Source organism: Strix uralensis, chromosome 19 (assembly GCF_047716275.1).
Source record: "Strix uralensis isolate ZFMK-TIS-50842 chromosome 19, bStrUra1, whole genome shotgun sequence".
Taxonomy (NCBI): Eukaryota; Metazoa; Chordata; class Aves; order Strigiformes; family Strigidae; genus Strix; species Strix uralensis.
The window spans coordinates 13950187-13975994 of record NC_133990.1 but is presented as its reverse complement, the minus strand read 5'-3'; the positions used below and the strand labels follow the sequence as shown (position 1 = coordinate 13975994).

The 25808-nt window shown below is 49.8% G+C and overlaps 1 protein-coding gene across 1 annotated transcript; it reads right to left on the bottom strand.

Annotated features, from left to right (window-relative positions):
- AXIN2 (axin 2) lies at nucleotides 1-25808 on the bottom strand. The gene is made up of 11 exons (XM_074889258.1): nucleotides 25577-25808; nucleotides 23445-24374; nucleotides 17363-17503; nucleotides 11740-11842; nucleotides 9716-9856; nucleotides 9010-9506; nucleotides 8689-8871; nucleotides 8186-8404; nucleotides 7487-7582; nucleotides 6095-6262; nucleotides 1-1844 (listed from the first exon to the last, which is right to left on the bottom strand). The coding sequence occupies exons 2-11, from the start codon at nucleotides 24266-24268 to the stop codon at nucleotides 1718-1720; spliced, it is 2499 nt and encodes an 832-aa protein (XP_074745359.1). The 5' UTR covers nucleotides 24269-24374; nucleotides 25577-25808; the 3' UTR covers nucleotides 1-1717.

The following is a 25808-nucleotide window of genomic DNA, read 5'->3' as shown; positions in this document are numbered from 1 at the left end:
TGAAAAATATAAAATTTTAATAAAGGCTACATCTCTTAATTACAATAATTATTGTACCAAGTAATTTTTTTTTTTAAATGAAACTCTTTATAATGCATAATTTACAGTATAAGTAGAACAAAATGCCATGGCAAAAGTCATGAGTACAGGACTTGTAATAAAAGGCATAAAATATATTTATACATAAACCCCTTAAACAAACAAGGGAAAGCTTGAACCCTGAATATAGGGCGACGCATGGTCTCGTAACACCATGCAGGCACAGGTACTGTACTGATTAAATTTTAAAAACACTAGAGATAGTGTATTAATATTTTCACCATACATTTTCTACAATATATACAGACTTATACAAAGTAGCAATGGCAAACAGAATGCACAGATTAACTTAATCAACACAAAACCCAACTGTAGAAATGCAAGGTCGTTCTCGGGAAAGGGTCGCTCTGTCCCAACACCCGCGCACACGCACACACGAAGCTCTGCCAAGGGTTGCAGAGCGCCTTCGCCCACATCTCCCACGGGCTCACATGGGTCTTGTGAAGGTAAGGCAAAAAAAACCAAACGAAACAAAAAAAAAAAAAAACCCAACCAAAACCCACCACACAACGAATCACGCGCTCCACACCGATCTGAAAACACGCCCCGTCGTAGTTACACGCCACTGAAATACAATTGTGCTAACATTGAAGTAGAATGGCTAAACAAAATTAGCTAGCTACGTGGAATACATACGGGTTCTTTAACCCAGCTTTTGCAACGTGTCCTTTTGGTGTGCTAAGTATGGAAACGGGAACTGGATGGCTTCTACAGCTCTCCCAGGCTCAGGGTTTTGCTCTCCCTTGCCTCGACCGAGAGAGGCACTGGACACCACCTGGTACCCTCACCACTGACAGCAGCAAAGCAAAAACCTCACACCGCAGAAATCCATGGACAAAATAACAAATTGCTGTTGTAATATTGCATCTAACATCTTAAACGCTTAAGACCTTTATTTCAAATTAGAGCAGCATAGATTAAAATGCACCGGTCTCTAGATGAATGGTAGGACAGTATTTTTATTTCGGCTTTTATTATTATTATTATTTCTTTAGAAAAGTTTTATCTTCACTCGGAGAAATACTGGGCACAACGTCACTCCTTCCCTCCTCCCCCTTCAAAAAAAAAAAAAAAAAATCACGAATGCGCTCATAGCCAAACTCCTAAATTTTAGATAGTGGGAACAATGTAAAAAAATAAAATAATCCTTCCTCCCATCACCCCACTTCCCAGCCCCTCTCTTCTCCATTGTTAAAGCAGCATATCCAAAAACTGGACTTAAGGGAAAACAGACTGTTCAATAAATATCAATAGGGATTACTGTTAAGGTAAGCTATACACAGTTTCTCTTAGTCCATAGTTTTCAGATCCCCAGGAAATCATATATTATGTATGGAAGTCTCTCAAACACGGTCTGCATCTCCAATAGCCAACAGTGGTCATGTTTTTAATAAATAGTTCAGGGTTTTTATCATCTCAGTACCCAACTCATGAATAATAAATGCCATCTTTTTCCTCTAAGGCTAATTCAGCAAAGTCTTCATAGACTTCACTATTTTTCTTCATTGGTTCAAAACTTTCCTTCAAAGTTTTTTTTTTTTTTCTTTCCTTGTCATCACTACTGTTGTGTGTCCAAAGACTTTTCTAGCTTAACTTTTCTTAAGAAACACAGATGCCATCAATCGATTCTTTCTACTTTCCCAAGAATCCTTCCTTCGTACATCGGCAGGATGGTTTCGTCTTCCCAAATCTCTTCAAATACCGCACCACAGTCGAACTCGTCGCTTGCTTTTTTGAAGTAGTATCTGTGGTAAGAAGAATTAGAACACAGTTAAAAATCAAAAGGTAAAGCAAAGGATGCTTTGGCAGTTCTTTTAACCACAACATTTCCAATCTCTCCCTCCTAGGATGCTCCTCCAGCACCCGGCGTGGCCAGGAAAACCTCAGAGCTGCTCAGGTCCAGCAACATGAAAGCATCCCCGGGCCTGCAGGGATGGCGATGGGACAGAGGGAGCAGGGCTGTGCAAGCTCCTCAGCGGTGACAACAGCTTCTACAGTGCGTAAATTACACACGTTGGCAGTGGATATCCTTGGCCGTAAAGAAAATTAGAAAGCGTGGTGATTTCTGGCCAAATATCTTATTTAAAAAATAAATAAATAGAATTTCAAAGCAAAGCATTCTTAAGGTTTCCCTCTCTCCCCACCTTCTTTCTTTCATGTGTTTTCTTGTTTCAAAGCTGAAGCCCAACATTAAAATTAGCAACTGTTATTAAAAGGAGAGGCTTTTTAGGCATACAGATGGATTAAAAGAAAACCATCCCAGCTTCCTGCAACGCAAAAGCTGAAACTCTGTGGTACTCCTACTGAAAAAAAAAAAAAACCCGGGAGCCTCATATTTGAAACAACCAAATGCCTAATTCACGTCTCCATTTTAAGTGACAGAAACTCCTGGATGTGTTTCCCGACGCTTCCTAGCAGGCAGAGGCACGGAGCAGCCCTGGTCCAGCCTGCAGGACGTGACACGGGGAGGTCAAGTAGCAGTGTCCTGCATTCCTGCTCTTTTGCTCCGGGTCGTTAGATCATGAAGCCAACGCTCCCAGAGACAAAAAGCACCCCCACCCCTCCTGTGTCAAACAGTAAGGACCCCTCTATTATCCTGAATTAGACCGTTCAGCTTCTTGATTAAAGGTTCCTTTTATCCCGTTTGGAGCTTTCTTCCTTCTAAGTCTGCTTAATTGCATATGCACAAATGAAGGGCTTCCATTCAGAGGGGTAGCATTTAGGGAGCCTGTCCGTCTGCCGCCGCACACCTCCTCGGACATGCCTGCTCCCTTGGAAAAGTGCTTTGCCATCCGATCACCAGGGATGGAAAAACCTTCATCAGATGGATTACCAACAAAAAAAATAAAATAAAATTAAAAAATTCAGCACCTCCCATACCCCTCCCCTGTAGTTTCCAGACAACTGGAGCTGGCAGATGTTTGCCAGGGGAAATGGGTTTGCAATTATTATTTTTTTAGGATGGGAAAGGAGATCAAATTAAGCTCACTTCTACTATTAAAACTGAAAGAGCCACGCAGGGTCTTAGAATTTGTTTGGGGTTTTTTTAGTGACTGTTCTATTACACATTTTTAAAATACTCAGTAACAACGGCTTGCAAATCTATTTATTTTTAGGGTACGTTAAAATTATTTTGGTAAGGGGATAAAAGCTGGCTTTTTAGTCAACGCAATGAAACCAGCTCCATTTAGTCAAGGTATGGTTAGGATTTATTTTTGTAAAGTCATTCCAAGCTGAACTGACACATGTTGCGTCTTTAATGGCTCAGCAAGGAAAAACATCTTATTTAAGTCCTTCAGAGCCTGCACTCATTGAAGTCAATGGCCCAACTCCCACCAACTTTCATGCTGCAGGTCAAGGCCACAATTCCCCAGGCCAACAGCCTTGAAACAAAACCAAAAAAACCCAAGGAAAGTTTGAATGAATTACAAAGAACTTTCTCTTCCCTTTCCCCTTCTCCGCCCCTGTCCAGATAACAGCCGTTCTTCCCAATAACTTCCTCCACAAGCCCAAGCGCTGGCTATGTTTACAAAATTTTTATTTGAGAAAACACGCTATGACCTTTTACATAATTACAACCTTATTTCACAGAGAAAAGGGGAAAAAAAGAAAAGGAAAAAGAGGAGGCAAAGCAAAAAAAAAAATCCTCCCCCACATCATCTTCAAACGAGTCACTCTGCTCTTATTTGCTCAGAAATGGGCTTTCCATTGAAACATATTTTATGTGGCAAGCTTTGCTCTTTTTTTTTTTTTTTTTTTATTTTTTGGGACATCTGGCACCAATCGAGGCGAGTAGGCCTGGCGTTACAGCTCTGTTTTGAACCGCTGCCATCTTCAGATTACCCGACACCACCCAGTTTTTTTGTGCATGTATGTTTGTTTTTTGTTAACGCCATCAGTATTAAATCACTGCTTAATTCCTTTTTTTTTGGGGGGGGGGGGGGGGGGGGGTGGGGGGGGGGGGAAGGAAAGCAAAGCGGCGATTTCCCGGCGGCTGCCCCACGGCGGGGCCGGCCGTGCGGCTCTGGCATCGCAGGAGCCCGAGGTACCCGCCTCGCAAACTGATCCAATCAATAAAGAATTTGGAGAGCGGAGCATTTCTGCATGTCTTTGTGCATTAAATGAAAGGCAACGGCTTCAAAGACATGCTTATTAAATGTGCCTTAAAAAGAAATCAATGCCAGATGTGACCAAAGCAGCCTAGTTAGTGCCTCCCCGTAACACACACGCTACTCCGGGCACTGCGGACCTCTTCCCTGAAGGTCACCCGCAGTTTCACTCAAAGTCCAGCCAAAAGTCAAAGCTTAGATGAAAATGATTCCCTGGAGGTACACACATTTGTGTAATTAGTTTCACCTTGTGTCTGTGCAAGATAAAATACTGGGCACGTACCCAAGTTCTTTTTATAAATTTCTGTATTGTCTTTACCCAGGTGTAAAGGGGTGAGATCTAAGCAAAACGTTGTTTCATCCTTGTCAGTCACTTAAAAACATTTTCTAAAGTAATTACAGTCTGACAAGGCACAAATAATTGCACCTGGAGGGGCTTTTGGGCCACAGAGGTTTTAGTAGCCTATTCCTGCACTCGGGCACCACACAAAAAAATGTTATAGAAAACAAACAAACAAACAAAAAGGATTTTTTTTGGGGGGGGGGGGGACACGGACGACTACACAGCCACTGGAGCAGTGGCAGACCAGTGGTGAGGCCACGGAGACTGGTCTGCAACTGGGGCATGAGGCTGCATCAGCCAGAGGAGGAACACAGCTGGCTGGGAGTGGCTTTAGGGGCTGGAAAATGGCCCAAGGGTGCAAGAAGCCCAGGGACCTCTCCTGCAGGTTGTCCAGGTTGGGTGTACTTGCAGGTTGCTGCCATCTGATGGCAGCTGGGCGGGCTGCAAAGATGGTTTTGGGGAAGGACTGGCAGTATTTCAGCCCCAGCCCCACCGTGTAACAGCCACAACAGATCCCAGCTCAGCATCCCCCAGCCCAAGAGCACCCTTGGGTGACCCACTTCTGATCTGCATAGGTGGACTTTCCAAAGCTAGAGACAGGCCAGAAATGAAGCACAAGGCTGGAAAAGTCCTTGTACCAAACCCAAATGACCATTTGGAGGTTAAATCTGAGGCTGCCAGTTCCAGGGCAAGCCTTCTGGCTCTGTGAAGCACCACCAAATTCAGTGCAAATTCAAAACTTCAAGCTGGAACTTCCCTCTCCTGCTCACCCTGCAGGAGAAGTGACCAGCAGATGATCCCACTAGTGGCCAGAACGGCTGGGAAAGTACAGCAAAAATAGCCAACGTGAAGCTACTGCCATGGGAACTAGAAGAGCAGGGGAAGCAGTAAACTGGTTAAACTGGGAGCTGGGCCCTGGAAACCAGACAGGCAGGGTTTGTTGGCGTTTTTTGAGGAGGAACTCAGTATTGCTGGTGGAGCTTTCCCTCCAGGGCAGAGGTTTTTTCCCTAATGAAGAGAAAAGCGAGCTCGCTGCATCTCAGCTGCATGTCCATTCAGATGCAACATCCCAACCTTACAGAGGCCCCATTTATGGCCACACCATTGCACAAAAAAAAAAAAAAAAAAAATTAAAAATGAAAAAAATCAAATGAGTAGGAAAAGCAGGAGGCCGGCACCAAGATGAATGCTGATCCCAGTTTGGAAACTGAACCCCACCGCTCCATGCCTTTCCCAGCTTTTCCTGGTATTCAGGTTTTTTGGACAAGGGTTGGAGCATGAAGCCCACCAGCCTGCATCCTCATGCAACTGGGGGAGGAGGCTGGGCAGGGAGATGGAGAGGAAGTGGCCCCGCAGCCAAGCCACTGCTCAGGGCCCCTTTCTCCATCTCCAGGTTGCTCTTGGTTTGAGTGGGAAGAATATAAGATCTACAGCCTCTGAAGAGTGAGGTAAATGTGTCATTGCGGGTAGACCTGCAAAACATCTGCTGATTCTTCTGACTTATTAGGATATACTAAAGAACAAACAAATGAGAGATTCTTACCTGTAATTTCCCTTTTTGCTCAGCTGTTCTTTAAAGTGCCCAAGTGTCAGGCTCTGGGCCTTTAACATCCTCCTGTAGGGAATTTCTTCTCCACAAAAAAAATAGGTGACAACCAACTCACTAGACTGAGAGGTGTGAACAACTGGCAGTTTCTTTGGCTCTTTGTGACTGAAAAACAGAAAACACACACAAAACCCTCTATTTTACCATTTGAGAACAGGCTGTTTCACTGCACTCAATCCAGCAGTGTTTCTGCCACATGTAACGCTGGTCAGAAATACCCTGGGTGTGACCCGAGAAGTCAGATATTCCTGTACTCGCTGTGAATTTGTCATGCTGCGTTTGCACAGCCCTTTGCTGGGCTCCCACAACAGCTCCTGCTCGCTGTGATGGTGGGAGTCTCAGCATTGCAAAGCACCCAGCCACGGGCAGCAAAGCCCTCAGCCCATTTTATGGATGGGACAACTGAGGGATGGAGGTTAGATGCTTGCTGGAAGCATCAGAGCAGGACTGCAGGCCAGGTGAGCGTGCGTAAGGCTCGCCATGGGCTAACCTCGACCTAGTGAGCCCCGGTATTGTACACATCTGATTTTAAAAGGCTCGTTTCATCTGCCTTCATACACAGCATGTGCCAAGCTTCCTTCTCCTGCACAAAACCACCTGCAACCACCAACAGCTAACAAAGCAAAACCACTGCCAGATTCTTCACCTGAAGCACACAGGTAATCTTATTTTTCCCTGGTGAGGACAAAATTAACTGGATCTTGTCGTTTGCACTAAGAAGCCCTTCTTAAAGAATAATTAAAACAATATTACCCAGCAAGATGGCAACGCTCTAGTGAATACCATGCAGCCAAATCTACAACTGCTTCTGAGGCAATGTACACTTGGCATGTCAAAAGGTCACAAAGTGTTAGTCCGCAGTAATTTAGTCTTCCTAATTTGTTCTAAGTCTTTGTAGAGTGGCTTCAGAAAAAAAGCTGCTAGCAAAGACAGCTGGTGGACTTAAGGTCAACCAATTAAAAATGAAAGGCTCTAGTCAGGTGGCTCAGTCTGGACTTCAAACATTACTCATTGCTTAAGATGAAGAGGGTAAGAAAGAAAACTTTAATTATTTAGGCCATTTTAGACCTCTCTGTAGCAGATTTCTTGTTAAAAGAACCATCCTGTAATTAGACTAATCCAATCTTTGTCCACTTTACAGGAATGCAAGTTAAAAAGAGCCAGAGACAAGATTTGAAAATGTTTTGTTCTTTCTTTAAGAAGAATGTTTGAAAGACGAAATTTCAGATATAAGAATTTCCTCTCTTTTCAAAGCACAATCCATTTAATGAAAATACAATTATGACATATATATATTTCCCCATCCTTTTCTCCGCGTGCAATACTCACTCTTCTGTCGTTAGACTTGCATTGCAGAAAGGGGTGTTTCCCCCCTGAACGGCAGCGGAGTGGTTTCGATCCCTCTGCTGATTTGAGGTTGAACATCTGAAGTGGAGAGGGGGAGGGCAAGTGGGGAAGAGGAAGAAAAAAAAAAAAAGAGAAAAAAAAACTTTAAAAAAAAAATTGTTGAAATACAGTCTTCTTAATTGAAGTCTCCTGTGGGTCGTTAAGTTAGCTCTTTGTATCAACCCTCGCATGTTGTAAACAATCAAAGGAAGAATTAAAAATGCTGTGGGCTAATTTATCCTTCCATACCCAAATGAACGATAACCAGTCCAATTCTCCACTTGGTATGTAGCTGGAGTCCGTCCCAGAGGAAAAATGGGCAAATTACAGCCATCAAAAGAGTGGAAGTAATAGTCTAGGATTCAAACTATTTGCACTGGGGTAGGGTGGGGTTGGAATAAGGAGGCTCATCCTTGGGGCTCGGCCAAGCCATGCCGTCACACGTCCCCACGGCCTGGCCCCGTGGCTGACCCTCTACCTAGACGGGGAGGACACGGTCCGTGTTCCCCCACCACCTTGCCCGCCATCAGCCCGAGCGTTGGCTGAAGATGAGCACAACCAGCACCCAGCAAACCTCTCCCTACCCCTGCTGCTCCCCAGACCCCACCGCGGGACCAGGACTACCCCTTCCACGGCCGTTACCGTTGCTTCTGCGGCTTGGAGACCTCGGCGAGCCGGCGACACGCTTCTTCCAGCTGCGCCAGGGTGTTGGGTGGGGTGAGCGGGGGCATGGCGGGGTCCTGGACGAAGGGGTGGGCGGGCTGCACCCCACGCGGGTGGCTGCTGGTCCCCCAGGGGTGGTGGCGGCCGGGGGCCCCCTTGGCGAAGTCGGAGCTGTAGGCCTTCTTTGTGCTTTGTGTGCTTGGGGAGGGGAAGAAGTCGGGTTAGAAAAGCTGGAAAATATGACTTTAATAGCAGCTCCTATTCTGCTCGCTCCCTCTCAAAAGTCTGTCATAACATGAAAGGAGGTTTATTGCCAAAAACATGACATTTTTGTGGTTTTTCTGGTTCTGCGGAACAGCTTTTATATTAAACCGGAGGAGCAAAGAGTCTCATTTGTTTTTAGCGATTGTAAAAATAGACAGCCCATGTAATATATAAATATTTACCGGGAGCGATATTGCTGTAGACAGCTGCGTATTTACCTATGGGGCTTGTGCTTATTTTGTCTCTCGCTCTCCAGCATCCACTGCCAGACGTTCTGCGCCCGGTCCGCCTCGCCCCCCGGGAGCTGCACCCCGCCGGGGCCGGGCAGCCCCCCGTCCCCGGCGGGCAGGGCGACGCTGTCCGCTCCTCTGCCCGGCCTCTTCGGCAGCATCCCCGTCCTGCTGATGGCCAGAAGGGGACAGGAGCCCACCGTCAGCCCCCTGCGCTGCCCCGGGGCTGTGCCTGTCAGCCCCGTCGCAGGGGGATGACGGGGCGATGGTTTGGGGTGGGTGCAACGAAGAGAGACGCTGGCGACTTACCCGAAGGGCTCCAGCGGAGGGAGAGGGGGGTCCGTGCTTTTCGGGTGGCCCTTGCACTTGGGGTAGCAGTAGTAGTCGCTGCCCGCCGGGCAGCAGCACTGGACACGCTGAGCCGCCTCCGCTTCGATCTGTTCCTTCGTCTTGGGCACGGTGTGGTGGTGGATGTAGTGGTGGTGGACGTGCTTGGTGGTCTGCTTGGTGATGAATCCCTTACCCACCAAGGCGCACATGGCTGGCGAGGCCGCGCCGGGCTGCAGCTTGCCCGTCGGTAGGCGGTCGGGGGAGCGGGCGCGGGGGCTGTGCCGGCCCATGCCAGGCGACTGGCAGCCGGGGGTCTTCAGCACACGGGAGAGATGCTCGTCCAGGATGGCCTGGGGGTCCTCCTCGTAGCTGCCGGAGGGCAGGAGCGAGAGCGGGTGCTGCGGATGCTGAGGGTTCACCATCTCCCGACTGCTCTGTAGGCTGGTGGGAAGCTCCGAGCCCTCCTTTTCCTCGTCCTGTCAGCCAAGCAATGGTGAGAAATAAATGCAAGAGGACGTGGAGCCGGCGAGGCACGCGCTGGGATGTCCCCACCGCAGGCTCGTGAACTGCAGCGTGGTCAAAACACGTTCCTCCCCGTGGGCAGGATAGAGCCCCCTCCCACGCCCCCCAAGCCAGGCAGCAAGCAGCGAGCTCTGCCCGGCCCCGGGAGGGTTAATCCTCCTACCTCCTTGATTTGCTGCAGCCTCTCCTCCAGACTGTCCATGGTTTCCTGCTCCTGCTTCAGCTTCTCCAGCCGGGAAATGAGCTCTGCGGCGAAGGCAGCCGGCTCCACCGGGGTCATCTCCTTGGGAAGACGGTGGGTCCTCTACAAGGAGCGGGGACAGAAGGCATAAGGCATGTTTAGCGGGCGGCGCGGGGCGCGGGCGCTTAGCCGGAGCAGCATCGCCGGCCCCGCTACGCTTGTTGTGTCTCCATGTTTGGATGAAAAGACGACCGCAACTAGGCATGGTCTGCTCTGGATTTTTATGAGCTAGTGCTGTGGCCTCATGGAGTGACATCCTCCCCACCAGCGTTTGCCTTCGGCAGGAGCAGTTGGTCGCACTCTGAGGAACCCCGCTTGTTCTCTCTGTAGTACAACCAGCCCATCAGTAGCTACTCTGAAGTAGAAAATCTTCAAAGACTGTTGTCAAACATCAAAAAAAAAAAAAAAAAAAAAACCCTCTGAGGTGGGAGGGAGAGACTTTAACTCAAGGAATAAAGTGAGTATAAACAGAAAGGAGTTGGAAATTAAAAAAAATAAGATGGGGGAGAAAAAGGGAAAGGAGAAGAAAAAAAAGAAAAAAAAAAAAAAAAAAGAAGTCAAACGGTTGCAGATCAGAGAAGTGCTGGTAATTTATTTCCTGGCTACACACTGGGCACCTTTGAGGTAGTGTTGTCTCAACAGTGTCCTAGATCTCTTCCCCCCCCCTCCATCTCTTTGTACAGAAAATGAAGAAAGCTGCTGCAGGCTAGCGGTGCTACACTGCTGAGCTTGGCTGCCTCAAGCAGATCTATCAAGGGAAAAAGGGAACATCTCCAAATCAAGTGCAGAATATAAAAAGGCGAAACGCGAATTTCTGCCAAAAGAAGCAAACATGGCAGGAAAAGGGGAGGAAAAAAAAAGAGGAAAAAGAAACCACCCACCCAACTCTGCCCTCCCTCCTGCCACCCCCACGCACCCCACTCCTCGCCCCCACTGTCCCTCTCTCTCCCTCTTTTTTTTTCCCCCTGAAAGCAGAAAGCTGAACTGCCAACTCTTTCACATACTACCCACCAGATGAGGTGGGGCCTCTCTCCGGCAACCACTTAGCTCCAGAAATGATGTGAGGGTAGAAAAAGGCCACTCTGCTGGAAATTGTCACTCTTACACAAGCTGGCTCTATTCAGTCCCTGATCAAAGCACTGCCTTACAGAGAAAGTCGATTTGCACGCCCTGGGACAAAATAATCTAATTTACAAGCTCAGGCTATAGAACTTTCTTTAGGGAGGAAGGGGGAAAAAAAAAATACCAAAAAGAAAAACCACATAAACCACCCCCCCACACACCATCTATGATTTCTTGCTGCTTAAGACAGCAGAAAGAGGAATTTTAGCATATTAATCTCAAGACAAGATAAGTTTATACTTGTCTGTGTAAACAGTTTATTCACTGCAGGAATCAGGAGTCTGCAAGTCAACTGAATTAGCAAGTCAGCGAGTTAATTTCTGAGAGCACGGCAAGGCCGCGAATCGGATCCCCTCAGAGCAAGGCACGTATCTGCTGCAAATGTCTCTCTTTTGGGCGATCCTGCTTCCCGCCACCTTACAGACAGTGAGCTCTCGAAGGCTGCCGGTGACACGCGTGAGGCCAAGCCCCGGTCTGCTCGGCACTGGTGGAGGTGTCAGGGTGGTGGCCAGAGCCAAGGCTCTCACTAGACCCAACCGGGGCATCTATGCTTGGATTTAGACCAGGAGGACAAATTCACTGAGAAGCCCTAATTAGCACCTGATTTTCAGGGAAGGACCAAAATGTGACTGTACACACGCGTGTTTTTGCAAGGATGCTGAGAGCACATGGCTCCTGCCCAACACCAAGCAGCACCTCTTCTCTGGCATCACGCAGGGGTGGAAACGCTCTCCTCCCTGCTCCCTTCCCTCCACCTGCGCCCATTCCCAGTCCCAGCATTTCCCACGGCCATCCCAGAACATGCAGCTCCCACCTGAACTTACCGGAAAATGAGGTAGAGAAACTTGACCGTTGGCCTTGACACTCCGATGCATTTCCCGCTGGAGCTGCTTCTTGCTCCCAATTCTGTACGGGGGGATCCCATCTCTGCACATGGAAGAGAGGTCACCATCAGTCAGGGCTTTCCCCATGCTCTAACCAAGATGCTTCTCCATCACCGCTGAAACCACCCAGGCAACGCCACAGGCCCACGTTCCCAGAGGTGCTGAGCCCTCTGAACATCACCTGAAGCTTCAAACATCTGGCAGCTTGGGACGTGTCTGTGTCACCATCTACGTGGATGTGCAGTAATTAAGCAAAAGCTGAAAAGCTGAAGGCAACTCCATGTGGGAAGACGCCCAAAGATCCCATCAGCTTCACTTCTGAGGCATCTTACAGAAAGGCCCTTCCAGTGCTAGGTTTCTGCTTCTGTCATTTATTTCTGTTGCTTTTTCACCACTGAATTACACTCTCTAAGACCACAACTTTCCTCAAGCTCTGGAACACCCCTTGGAGTGTTGGCACAGTGGAAACAAGAAGGAAGAGGCTGAAGATGGATGGGCAGCAAAAGGCTGCTCCCCATCTCCAGCCCTACTTAAGAGCCGGGATGTTTCTCTGCCCTGAGGCTGCCCGGCACAGGCAGGCCACCACGAGGCATGAGCAAAGCCGGGCCGTACCTTCCGGGCACGACGCCGCTCCCTTCGGCCACATCGGATCATGGCCAGGAAGCCATGAGAAGAGACCAAGCGAGGAGTACTAGTGGGAACAGCACCCTGCACAGCCCGCTCGAGGCAACGCGGGGTGTTTTCATCTGGCCACGCAAAAAATTACCTCAGGATTAAAGGGCCTTCTACAGACAGCGGGGACAGCCGGAAGAGCACGCCTGGAGATCCTGAATGTCTAATTCCACCCCTTCCCTCAATGTCTAATTCCACCCCTTCCCTCAGACTGGCTGAATAACCTTGATCTCCGGTCCCGTCCCTTTCATCCACTTGCCCCCACACCTGACTCATCTCCTAAGTGGAGAAAATAGCTTCTTCCCAAGGAGGAGCAGCGGCGGCTGAGCAGACAGCGGTGGCCACGTGCTACTACCAGAGGAGCTAACATGGCATGGCGTCCCTGTGTGCCAGCTCCCATGGCCATGGCGGTGGTGGGCACACCCCGACATGTTTTGGACATGCAGCCGGAGACAAGGCACAAGGTAATGCCTTCCTGGAGACACCGAGTCCCTTCTACTGAGGAGGGTGACTAGATGCCATCACTCCACACTCAAGGTTTGAAGCACACTATTGCAGGCCTTTGTGGGAATCTTGGCCAAAGCATTCAGTTGGCATTGTTTTAATGAGCAAGATCAAGCTGGAGTGAAAGATCAGAACAATTTCATCTTAATAAACTTGGAAAAATCTTTGTAATAAAAGAGAGCGCCCTGGGAGCACAGAGGAAGTCCTTAATGCCACATTAAGATGAACATCAGCCTCCTCTAGACATGGTCCACGAACGCATGTTACATTACAAGCAAAAGGAGCTCATTGTCCTGATGTCCCCATTGCACAGCATGGGGCTCTGGAGCACTTTCTGGGGAGGCAGCCCAGCACGCACCAGCCATCGCAGCTGGCCATGGCCACCAACCACAGCAGCTGGTGGCCACCAAGCATTTCTGCTCCACAAATCCAGGGGGCAACAGGGCTTGGGGCACATGGTACGCCTTACCTTTGGGGGAGGATGGGGGAAAAGCAAATCTAAGGTGAAAACCAAAGCATCTGTACCTTCAGAGAAGCATTTGTTCACTCAGGCTTACCGAGAAAAGGGTCTCTTAGGGAGGACCTTCAATATTGGGAATAACCAGTAAAACAGGCATTTTAAAGGTAAGTAAAAATGCCAGTATGAGCGCCTTACATGCATACATACATACGGGACTAATCCCATTAACACATTCAGTAAAAAAGGAGGTGTCCTCTACAAATGTCAGTCCAAGAGGCCACATGGGGAAGAGCAGGGAAGCAGCTGAAGGTCTGCGCGTTCCACGCAAGGCACCCAAGGACATGACCAAGGGACAACAGGGAGCCCTGCAGCCCTCCTGCGCTCCCCACCTCCCTCCAGGTCTGCAAGCATGAGATGCCATCCCCAACCCCTCTGCTGTGGTCACCAAGCTGGGAGAACATCTCCTTGAGGGATGTCCCCACGCTCCCAGCCCCAGGGGACCGTCCCTGCCCAAAGGGACAGTCCTGGGACAGGCTATGGAGCAGGAGTGGGGACTCACACCATTCCCAGGCAGGGTGGCTCGGAGCAGGAAAAGCAATCCTGACCCAAGAGCGTGGCTCCTCATTTTATTTAAGATTTGCCCTCGTTGAGGTCGGTACGAAGGCTGCGCCTTCCCCCTAAAACTGCTCCGGTTGCACTGGAGAGCCCCACATCAAACTTCCTGCTCCCTGCTTCTACAGCCCTGCATTGTCAGAAGAGTTTTACAACTTGTAACAATGCAGAATTTAAAAAAATTAGGAAAAAAAAGAGGTATTTCACTGGGATGGGAAGCAGCCCAGGAAAGTCAGCCTGGGAACTGGGGAGGGGCTTTTACCACTACTTTAATGAGTACAGTCTAAACCTAGGCCTTGCATCTAAACCAGGGGGAAAACAGACAACGCCAGGGTTGAAGGGGTGACCAGCGGGTGATCCCTGACTGCAGCAGGGACAGATGGATGGAACCTGAGCCAGGCTCAGTACAGCAAGACATAGGGAGGGTGGGGGGAACTCTGATGCCCTGGCCCAGGAGAAAGTGCCTTTGAAATGAAAAGGCTGAGCTTGGCCAGAGGTTTTGGGGCAGGACAAGGTTAACCCCAGTTCTCCAGGTGCCACCTCTCCCCTTGCTCCAGCAGCAAACATTTGCACTCACTTTCTTGGCTACTAAAAGCTGCGAGCTGAAGAGCTACAGAGTTTAGGCACCAAATAGTAGAGTTTAATTATAAACATTTCAGCTAACCAGGCTGGGGCTAAGCCAATCTGTTTCTGGGGGAAACACTAGTTTGAAGTCTTCTACCCAGTCAGCTGCCATTTAAGCTGAGCCAATTATCTTAGCCTTTTGACTCAGATGTGCCTGACCTAACCTGAATGTAGTTTTACTGCTGCTTTGAAATATCAGACTCATGCGCATATGCATTCACTCCCATCTTCATTTGGCAACGGCTCTGAAACAAGCCTCTGATCTTGCCAACATCAAAAGCCTGGTTTGTAAGATAAGGTAATATTTGAAGTTTGCTCAGCAGCATTCCCCTGTGTCCAAAGTAAATCCATAAATAAGATATAAGCAAATAAAAAAAAAAAATCCCCTTTCCTCTCCCCCCCCAATCAAGAAATGGAAATATAAATTTGCATGATGCTTTGTGGCTATTACAAAATATATACAGACAGACTGATCCCTGCCATCTATAATAAAATAAAAAAGGCAGATCGTGCATTATTTGGAGACCTCTCCTAATTCCAGTACAGTTCAGATTTAGATTTATTTTTTAAAAAACCATCACTTTACTGCTATGTCTGACAGACTTTTCCAGAACAAGTTTTTCCTCTTCAGTTGATACCAATATAAGGCAAAAGAACTAATTTGCATTCGCACTGACGAAACAGAATAAACCCGGGTCCTCTGCTAAAGGGCGGTAAAACCTCGCAGGCAGAAGAGCGCCCAGGCTCAGCCTGTGAAAGCACAGCGGGTCTGTGCCCCAAACACCTTCACAGCATCTTCAGCAACCAGCGGAGCCAGGTGCCAGGAGAAGCTGCGAATCCCAAAGGTTTTACTGCAATCTTGGCAGCAGCCCTGCGCCTCTGCAAAGGAAGTTTTACATCAGCCTTAACTTTAAGCCCAGCCTCCAACACTGCCAATTTACCTCTCCCACTTCCAAAACCACCCAACACCCCGGCGTGCCCGCCGGCTCCCAGCCCCGCGGATGGAGCGTGGCTCCGGGGATGCCCAGGGGACCGGTTCTGCGGCAGGAAATATTCCTTTTTTGCAACCTCTGCCATCCCGCTCCCCCCCCAGCCCTCCTCGCCGCCCCCCAACCTGGAGCTGCGGGCAGTTTAATCAGCCAAGCTTCCCCAAACTCTCACAGCCTGCGCGGGCTATTGTTACGGCAGGAAAAAACAGGCAGGCTCCTTTCACGCGCTGCTTTATGGGGAGCTCCTATTCACTTGTTCAAGCAAATTTCAAAGCGGGCTGCTGCCCTCTCATCCCCGCTAAGCTCCCCTGGACTAACAATGGGCTGAAAGCGATTCAGTTAAGCCTTTCATCCACCATGCACTTTATTTCTCACTCAGTGCTCTCATCTGTATAAGGCCTACAATTGGCATTGCTGTGAAGAGAGGGTATAATCCTAGCCCTGTGAATCCCAAGTGACCCTACACTGGTCCAGAAATGACTAACCCAATGAATGCTCTGTTGACACATGATCACATACAACCAGAGCCAGTAAGAAGAAATAAAGAAGTCACCCTATGATTCAGCTCTTTCATTTAATGCCAATATTGTTCAATAAGGGAATCTGGTGGGACAACAAACTATTTTTTTCCATAATATCAGTTCAAAACACACATGTGCATTAAAAAAAAAAAAAAGCGCTTTTGTTTATGCAAGGATTTTTGGTAAATCCTGTTTTCTGTTGTGCATCTTCACGCAGCACTGTTGACTTTAAAAACCCAGCATGCAAACCTCTCCGAGGAGTACACAGTAATCACAGGACACATCTGACAGAGACACTGGAGAAGTTTCACTTATGAGATGAAGACCAGGAATGCAGCACTCTGTTTACAGGTGGGCTTTTCTAGAGCACTTGTACTTAAGTGAAGATCATGAAAAGCAAAAGGCAACATCTGCTTTCTGCCCAGTTGAAAAAAATGGTCCTTAGGAGCACTAAGTGAGTCTTACTGTCTCCTCTACCCTCAGACACAAAAGCACCATTTCTCTCCTGCTGGGGAAAGCAAACTGAGGAAGAACAGTCAAACGACTTGCTCCCAGTTGCACACCTCTCAGCAGAATCAGGAGGAAAAGACAATTCTTGGGCTCAGCCACAGCATCATCTCTCATCCCTACACTCCTGAAACACCCAGACCTGATCCATGTAGCTCCATTCAAATGGCTCTTTGAAGACTGCCCCAGCCACTAGATGAGCAGCTATTTGCCCCTTCAGGTCACTGGCCCTATTAATGTACCTTCCGACCTTAATGACAAACCTTAATTACAGAAAGTACTTCCTACAGGAAGTAATCTCCTCCTCTTTGATGACTGATAACTAGTTAAGGAAGCCTGGCCTTAAGACAAAGGCTCAGGGAGATACGCTCCTTGGGTTAGTCAGGCACCACCATTAGCATAGGAGAAAACAAGTTTGCTCGGTTGCAATATGGCAATAGAGGGATTCATTACTCTGCTCCATCCGATACCTCCGGCGACTGCATGAAGAGCGAGGCTACCATGCCCTGCTACACCTCTCGGTTTGGGCACACACCTCGGTTTCGGCAGCCCCTAGCCAACGGCAAGCAGAAGCCGGGTGATGAGCCTGGACCCATCACTCCCCGTGGTGCATCGGCACCACTGAGTCACAGATGGTGCATCCCAAGAGGACCCGGCCGACACGAGATACTTACACGCTGCTGTCCGTCATTGACATGGAGTCGTCCGTCAGGGCATCACTAGATATTTCACTATCGTTCGCGCTGGTGGCTGGGGCAAAAACATAGCCAGAATTCACATGGTATGGGTTAATGGGATCGTTCCTCTTGAAGGACCTAGGGACAAGCAAAACGGGAACCTTGTTATCAGCCAGTCTTGGGCTAGAGAAAAGCACACAAGTTTCATGGTAGCACACTCCTTACGGGAACCACGCACGCTGACTGCCCGACCTCTTTAGAAGCCATAACCATCCACTGCTCAGACCAGCAGCAACCAGGACACACTTTGTCTAGATACACCCAAAGTCCAACTTTGAAGACGCTGATTTTACCAATGGGAGCGTGCTGTAGAAAAACCCAGGAAGCACCTCTACATGCTTGGATACCTTCAAAAACTTGGTCCTTACAGCTTGATGCTGCGCTGCAGAGGTCAGCAGTTTTGCTGTTGGCATCAGCTGGCAAAAGATCAAGAAGTTCGTAACTCAAGTCCCCCTGAAAGGCATTGAGGCACCAGCTAATAAATGCTTAAGTCTAGTCTGAAGACAGGAGTTAGGGCCCCTCTGGGAATACAAGTTACGGTATCTGTGTTGCCTGAAACAAGAGAACTGCCTGAAATTACTGGAGCGGGACCACCATGCGTCATGGACAGGGCTGAAATGTGCTGTCTCACGCCTGGCCTCCCAAAGATGGGTGCCATCCTCCTGGCATTATAAAACCATGCAATAAAAAGGCCCATTTTTAGAAGAACCTACTACTTGTTCCACTTGTGGTTTTGTGCATAGAGCTGGGCGGGGAAGAAGAGGATGGGGGATGCGAGGACAGGAGCAGCGGGTTGTATTAATGGGCACGTTGGTTACAGATACCAACACCTTTGGCTTCACTTGGAGAAGCAAACCCAAAGCCCAGCCTGGATGTTTGGGTTGAGTACCCAAGAGCGGTCGCGTGAAAAATTCACGAGCAGTGACATGAGCTGTGTGACGGAGCGTGGCAGGGTCACCATGGCAAGGTCACTGCACAGGGAGGGGGGGACCGGGGCATCCCCTGCCCGATACCTCCCATTACTCCAACTTCCCAGCCAGGATCAATATACATATCTTTGGCAGGTGATAAGGGGATTATGCAGGGAGGTTTGAAAGCCTCAAGTTAAGGTGCATATTTTGTTTCTCTTCCAGGGAAAGATGGGGTTGTTAAGCTGCTGCCTTTGTATATCAAAGCAAAAGGCCTTGTCATCTGATAAGGACTGCTGATTTTAATAATTAGGGCCACTTACCCAGGACTTGGGGGCCTAAGGAATGTGCCAGCAGGCTTGGCAGGTTTTTTTTAATGGACTTTCCATCTCCCTGCCCCCACGGGGGTTGGAGGGGACCAGCCGGGTTTAAGTGAGCAGCAATGTCCTCCCACTGCCCCGCTCTCCATCCCTCACAACCAACCAGGCACCCCGCGTCCCCGCTGCATTCCTGCTCTGCCAGCACTGAAAACAGGAGCCTCCACAAAGGCTTAAGTTTAAAAAAAAAAAGGGGAAAAAAAAAAGAAAGAAAAAAAAGGAGGGAGAAGCATGGTGGGGAAGATAGGCCTCTCTGGTATGAGAGGCACGGGGCTGGCTGCAGGCAGGTATTCAGCCCAGCCGGGGCTGCATTCTTTTGCGAAGGAGGCCAAGGCATTTCTGATGGGGAGATCAAGATGTTAAAAAATATATATCTGAGAAGAAGAAAAAAAATGAGATAGTAAGGAATGTCACAGGAAAGAAGTTAAATCTTCAAAGATAAATTAATTCCACATGTGGGTGAAAGCTAAGTTATCCTACTACTACTACAAAAAAGTTCCTCTAAAATCCATGTAGCCTCCTGCTCTGATTCAGGGGGATGTGCAGTCCAAGTGACCCTTCCTAGGGCCCTGGGGGGCTTTTGGGTCAACTGTGTAAGGGATGCAGTTTCCAATGAAATAGTTACAAGAGCTATCTCAGGTCTTGAGAGCACATCTGAGGACCACAAGGCTCAGGGGTGCAGGATGCTCCTTGAGGCTCAAGGTGCAGGATGCTCCCCAGCACAAGACCACCACCTTGCTGGAAGGTGTCTGTGCCACCCCTGGTTGCACCCAGGAGGGCTGATGTGCCATGTTCCTCCAGCTGGAGAGGCTGGGGTGGGGGCGGAGGCAGCAGGACCCTATGAATACAGCACAGGGAGAGGAGGTGTGTCCAAACACAGCGTTTGGAAAGAGACAATTAGAGAAAGTGGCCAGAACTAACTCATCTTCCCATCAGTACTGGACTGCAGCACTGATTCACATACCAGCACCTCAGGAGCAACAAAAAAAAAAAAATCCCTAAAGTTCACCTATTTTTAAAAGTAAGCCCCCACACTCCACCGTCTCACAGAGATCCCCAATCCTTTAAGAAAACCAATGGGGGCTGTTTCATTATGTTTAATTTTTTTTTTTTTTTATTTTGACCACCTTACTACAGTAATTGCACCCAGATGCATGAAGTTGCCTGCAAGGGTTTTAAATTCCAGTGGAAAGCGGTGGTCTCCTGCCGCAGATGCTACACGCACAAACACACACCCCAGCTCCAAACTCAAAATGCAAAGTGTTTTCAGCTGTCAGGTAGCAGTTGCTCTGGAGCTTCAAGGAGAATGTCTGATGTTTCTCGGCCTATTCTTATCTTGATGTGATGACACACAGCATGTAACTCTCTATATGCTATGTTAGGCAATGGACATATCAGAGGTATTATAATGCCTTGAAAATTTCAGGGGCTTTTGGTCGTATCCCCTGTTATGAGGGTGCAATTTCAGAGTGTGGGGGTTTTTTTAATTGTCAAACTCTGCTTCTTAGGAATAAAAGCACTCTGGCAGTTTCAAACCACAGCTTTATACAGAGAGAGAAGAAATTCTACAAGGAGCATTTTGAGGCAAAATGGAATCTCATTAAGTATTTTCTTGGGACAGACATCACTGGGCAATCATGGGTTTAAAAACAAAAAAGGAAAAAAACGCGTGCACAAACCTGAAAAAAAGTAGTATATTTTAGCAAAACTATGTTAATCACAGCTTCCATGCTCTAATTGTAGAACACTGCTTGGAGCATAGCTTTACAATGGCATCATTTACTTTGATAATTGAAGCCAAACTTGGTTCCAATAACTTCACACACAAGGAGCTCCACCGGCGGGTCCTTTCAAAGGCCAGGAAGCACTGGGAGCCGGCAGAAGGCCATCTGCGAGCCCCAGCCTTCTCAAAGCAAGGCCAGTCCCACTGATGTTAGAGCTTAATGGGAGGCAGATGAGTCCACCTTGGACTGAACAAAACCACGTTACACGGCGGCACTGCAAAGGAAGAAGCGCTCTCTGTGTACACAAAGTCGTGCGTGATAAATTTAGAAGCGCGTATAAATAATAGCTGGAATTCCTGGAGCATGGGGCCAGGTCCAGCGCAGCGTGGGGAGGCCAGTTTTAACCGCACCACAACCTACAGGGGAGGGGAGTCACTCTGAAGGACAAGAGGGAGGTTCTACATTTAAAATATTCCCTGTATTAGGGCTCCAAATATACAACCAGCAGTTTACATGCATACGCCCGTTTTGCAGCCAGGTGCAAACGTTGTGTTTTCACTTGACCTCTCCTGTTCCTGTCCATCACTGATGCTGGGGCCAAACAAAGTCTTTCAACTTGTACAGTTTCTGTGGTTTGCCATGGTTTTGGCCGTGACTCCATGCCCTGGGACTGCCAGGTGGTCTCCCATCCAAACAGCGGGCTGGCCCGAGATCGCTCTGCTCCCACCATCAGGTGTGCTCAGCCCAGCGCTCCCGGCTTTCGCTGGTATAATCACATTGAAACCCACCGAAGCGAATGGCAAGAGCCTGCACAGCACTTCAAAACCATAACGCGCTGAGCAGAAATTCTTTAATACCATCACACACACGAGGAGGGAGGTGTGGTTTGGCCACTCACCAGCAAAGACTTTGTGCAAGCTTCAGCTCCAATCCTAAACGCAATCCTAAACGCTGAGTGATGAGAGATAACCCATCCATATGCTCATCAGCTTCTAGCACATGCACGCACAAGTGGCTTCACAAACGGATAGCTCAGGGAGGAACTGAGCAGCATCTCAGCTTGACCTCCCTCACTTTGCATTGAGATCTCTTGGCCCCATGGAGAGCAAAAGCTCCTGGAAATTCAACAGAAGGTGATCAAAGCAAAATGCACTACCTAATGTCCTAGGAGGGTAGATCTGACATGTGAGGAGCAAGCTGCATTAATCCCTGGACAAAAAAGAAAAGAAAAAAAAAAAAGAGGGGAAAAAAAAAACCCCAGCGCTAATCAGGCAAGCAGCCACTGTTCTGCGAGAGCTCTCCCGGACAAGGCACATGTGGGTTTTTAGCAGGGCCTGCAGCTCTGGTAGAACATTACAGCCAAGCCCTTCCAGCACTGCATACCAACAAAGGCTGAGAGATAAAAGCATCAAACATCCCCCTCCTGGAAAGCAAGCGAAGGGCAGCAGTTCAAACCAAGTTCTGGAGAACAGCAGATGCTCAGACAGTAACACTCAGGCACGAGATGAGGATCCCAAACCCCAAGTCCTCCCCAGACCAGCTGCCAGCGAGTGCCCCCCCCCGCACAGCAGGAGAGGTCCAGAGGGCACGCCGGGACGAAGCGCATCCCTCCTGCCCACACCCACAGCCCTCCATCACCCCTCCGCTGGCAGGGAGGGCCTCCAGGAGAGGGAGAGGACCAAAGAGGCCTCTGGCTCGGCAGCACCCTCACGGGCAAGAGGACCCCCCCAGCTCCCAGCGGCTCGGCACCAGGAAGCCCGGCACAGCTGGAAGCTCTCTGCAGGGCAGGAGAGGAGGGCACACTCCAGCAAAGCCTCCCCAGGAGAAGCCTGATGCCCTTTGATGTCCATGAATCACAGTCACACTCTCAAAATTCCTGTAAACGAGATGTCAAACACTCACCATACCAAACCCCAACCTCCTGGGCCAGCAGAGGAGTGCGCACATCTGCCGGCGGAGCCCTCTCCTCTCAGCCCTGATTCAACAATCCACATTTATGGCAAGGGTGGGGAGAGGAAAGAATACATTTTCAGAGGATTATACAACTCATCATTTGCTCATCAGAGTCTCTCTTCCCCATCCCCCCCTGCACTTCGAGATGGCTCTTACTTTCTTCATCCTCACACCACTGTGCCATCAACATTTCCCACAAAAGAGAAGGGTTGGGCAAGACAGATGCACCCCGAGCCAAAGGGCACAAGAAGACCCTGTCACCACACAACACTCCCCACATCCTCAGGACCTGCCATTAGACACAACCACGTTTTAATGAGTTTAACTTTGAGCACACGGTCAACAAGAGAGCACCAAAGATCTACAGGAAAGCACCAAAGATCTACTATTACTCTCTACCTGGAACATCTCTATTACCTTAAGTACTCAATTTTAAGTATCCTCCTGTATGCATTGGCTCAAAGCCACCCTAAATGGCTTTGACACGATACCAACACCCAACGCGATGGGAGAGGCTGTACATCACACACAGAGTCAAAATAAAAGCAGATTTTGTGCAAGTTGCAGAGTTTGATGTAATAAGTGCATACATTTCCTCCTCCATGACCGCACAATTGCTTCCCACATAACCAACGTAGTTAAACACTGGTTGATGGTGGAGTTGGGGATACTAGTAGGTTACATTATTCATGCGTCTGTATGATCCACTCTACTACTGCTCTTAATAGGTTTGAAAGTTGAACCAATAATTAACGTATGTCCGGAGGACATAGTTGCTATGAAGTTTTTGATCTACAAGAGAACTGAAAGAGCCAACAGGGCTTAAGAGCACAGTATCTTGTTTTCCTCTGTACAGAAGGGGAAAAAAAAACACCAAACCCAGCCAACGCCCCCCAAATTCCAGTGTTTGGAGGCGCAGGGAAGCACCCGTGCTCCCAGCCCCACGGGAAGCCCAGCCTCCCTGCTAGCTCCCCAGCACGCCGCCCCACCAGCCTTCCAAAAAGCACTCTCAAAGTCCTCAAAGTTAAAACAAAGCAGTTTCCAGGGGTTCCCTTACCTGTATCCGTTCTCGATCGTCTCCGTAGCTCTGACATTCGCCGTAACCCTCAACGTCTTGCTGGATAGTCCAACTACCGAAGGCAAGATTTTGTTTTTAAAGTCTGCACAGCTCCATTCCTCTTCTTCATTCAAGGTCGGGAGATAGCCACAGACAACCTTTAAGCTCCCCAGTCCATTGCTGTTCATGTAAGCAGGATTCTCTCCTCCACTCCGTACATATTCGAGGTATATATCAGAAGTTAAAAACATCTGGTAAGCATTTTCCTCCATCACAGTCTGAATCTCAGTCTGTGCCTGATCAAACATGATAGAATCTATCTGCTGCTTCTTGATGCTATCCCTTATGTAGGTCTTGGTAGCAGGCTTGAGCTGCTTGGAGACGATGCTGTTGTTCTCGATGTACCTTTTGTATATAGCTTTGGCTACTCGTAAAGTTTTGGTATCCTTAAGGTCCATCTGCCTGAAGCCATTGCAGGCAAACCAGAAGTCTAAGGTATCCACACATTTTTCCCTTTCCAGGAAGGTCCGAAAAAGATAGGCACCATCTTGATCTCCCAACAAGGAATGCAAGGATTTGGTCCATCTGGCCAGAGGGGAGTCTGGAGATGCGCTGCCTTCCGGCTCCCCGAGTCCGTTCTCATTCCTCCGCGGGGCAGGAGGCACCGGCATGGCCTTGAAGCTTTGGCTTTTGGGGAGAAACGAGCTGGCGAGTTGCGGGCATGGTGCTTCTCCTTCCTCCCCCGGGACAGGGGGTCGGGGGGCGTCTTCCCTGAAGCTGCTGCTGGGGTCTGGGAGGTGGGTGAGGACCACAGCGCTGCTCATGGCTCCGGAGCCCGGTGGGGAGAGGGGCTCCCAGTTCCTCTAGGAGCTGCCTGCGCCTCTGCCTTCCTCTGCCTGGAGTCAGCAGGGGATCCTCTGAGCCTCCTCTCTGCAAAGGGAAAAAAAAAAAAAAAAAAAAGGGGGGGGGGAAGAGAAAAAAGGAGTATTGATCTAATCAAAACCAGATCCTCCCAACATCAAAGACAAAAAGTAAACAGGCTTTTCAACTCTTCACATTCAAAAAAAAAAAAAAGAAAGGGAGAGAGAGAAAGGCAGGGCAGAGGGAGCGCGGCTCTATCGCCAGCCCGATCGCGACTCTCCGCTCCGCTCCCGGCGCACTTTTAGCGGGGCCGAAGCGGGGGGGGGTGGGGGGGGTGGAGGGGGGGAGGCAGCGGGGCCCCCCCGACAGCTCACGGCAGCACAGGGCGTCCCTGCTCCGGCATCTGGTTTCCATTTTGCACCCCCCATACCCTCTCTCCCCTCGCCCTCCTCCAGCGCGCACGTTGCGCGCCCCAGCAGCCCCGCGCTGCCGGGGGCGGCCGGTCCCGTGTGTGCGTGTGTGTCCTCCCCCCTCCCCCGACGGGGCGCACCCGCTCGGGAAAGCGGCTTTTTGGGGCGCTCCTCTGCGGAGACCAGATGCTGGAGCAGGGGACCACCCCCCCCCCCCCCCCCAAAAATAAAATATTCGGGGGGGGGGGGGGGGTTAAGGCGCGGCGGCCGTACCTGGGCGCAGCGGGGCATCCCGGGCCAGGCGGGTGGCCCCGCGCCCCCCCGCCGCCCCCCCGGGGACGGGATCCATCAACCCCGGCTCCGGAAAGAGGAAAATAAATAGAAAGGAGCACCGGGGGAGGGGGGGGGGAGAGGGGGGGGCAGCCCCCGGCGGCGCCGACCCCAGCCGGCCGGTCTTCCCGGCGCTGGAGGGGCGTGCAAAATAATAATAACAATAATAATAATAAATAATAATAAAAACCTGCTCCAGAAATGGCGACGGGCTGGGAGGAGAGAGGTCGGAGCTGGAACTAGTGGGGGGGGGGGGGGAGGAGGAAGGGGGGGGGGGGGGGGGGGGGGGAGAAAAAGTCCGGAGCGACTTGGATCCTCCGAGCCCTGTGCAACAGCCGACCCCGGCCGCGCCCGCGGAGACACCGCGCCCGCGCAGCGTGGGCACCGCAAGGCGCGCACAGGAAGAAAAAAAAAAAAAATTAAAAATAAAATGAAAAATCCGTATTTAAAAAAAAAAAATAAAACCAAACAAAAACCAAAACCAACCAGCCGCGGGGAGCGCGGCCCGCTGCCCCCGAAGTTGCCACTCACCGCGGAGCCGGAGCTCGCTGCGCGCCCGCGGCCCCGCCGCTCTCCGCCGCCGGCAGCGCGCAGGCTGGCCCCGCTCCCCCCGCGCCCCTCGCTGTCCTTCCTCCTCCTCCTCCTCCTCCTCCTCCTCCTCTCCTCCCCGGCGGTGCAACCGCATCGGAGAGCATCGGGAAGGGGAGGGGGGGGCGGGAGGGGGGCTGCGAGGGAAGGAGCCCACTGCGATCCGCACCTCCCT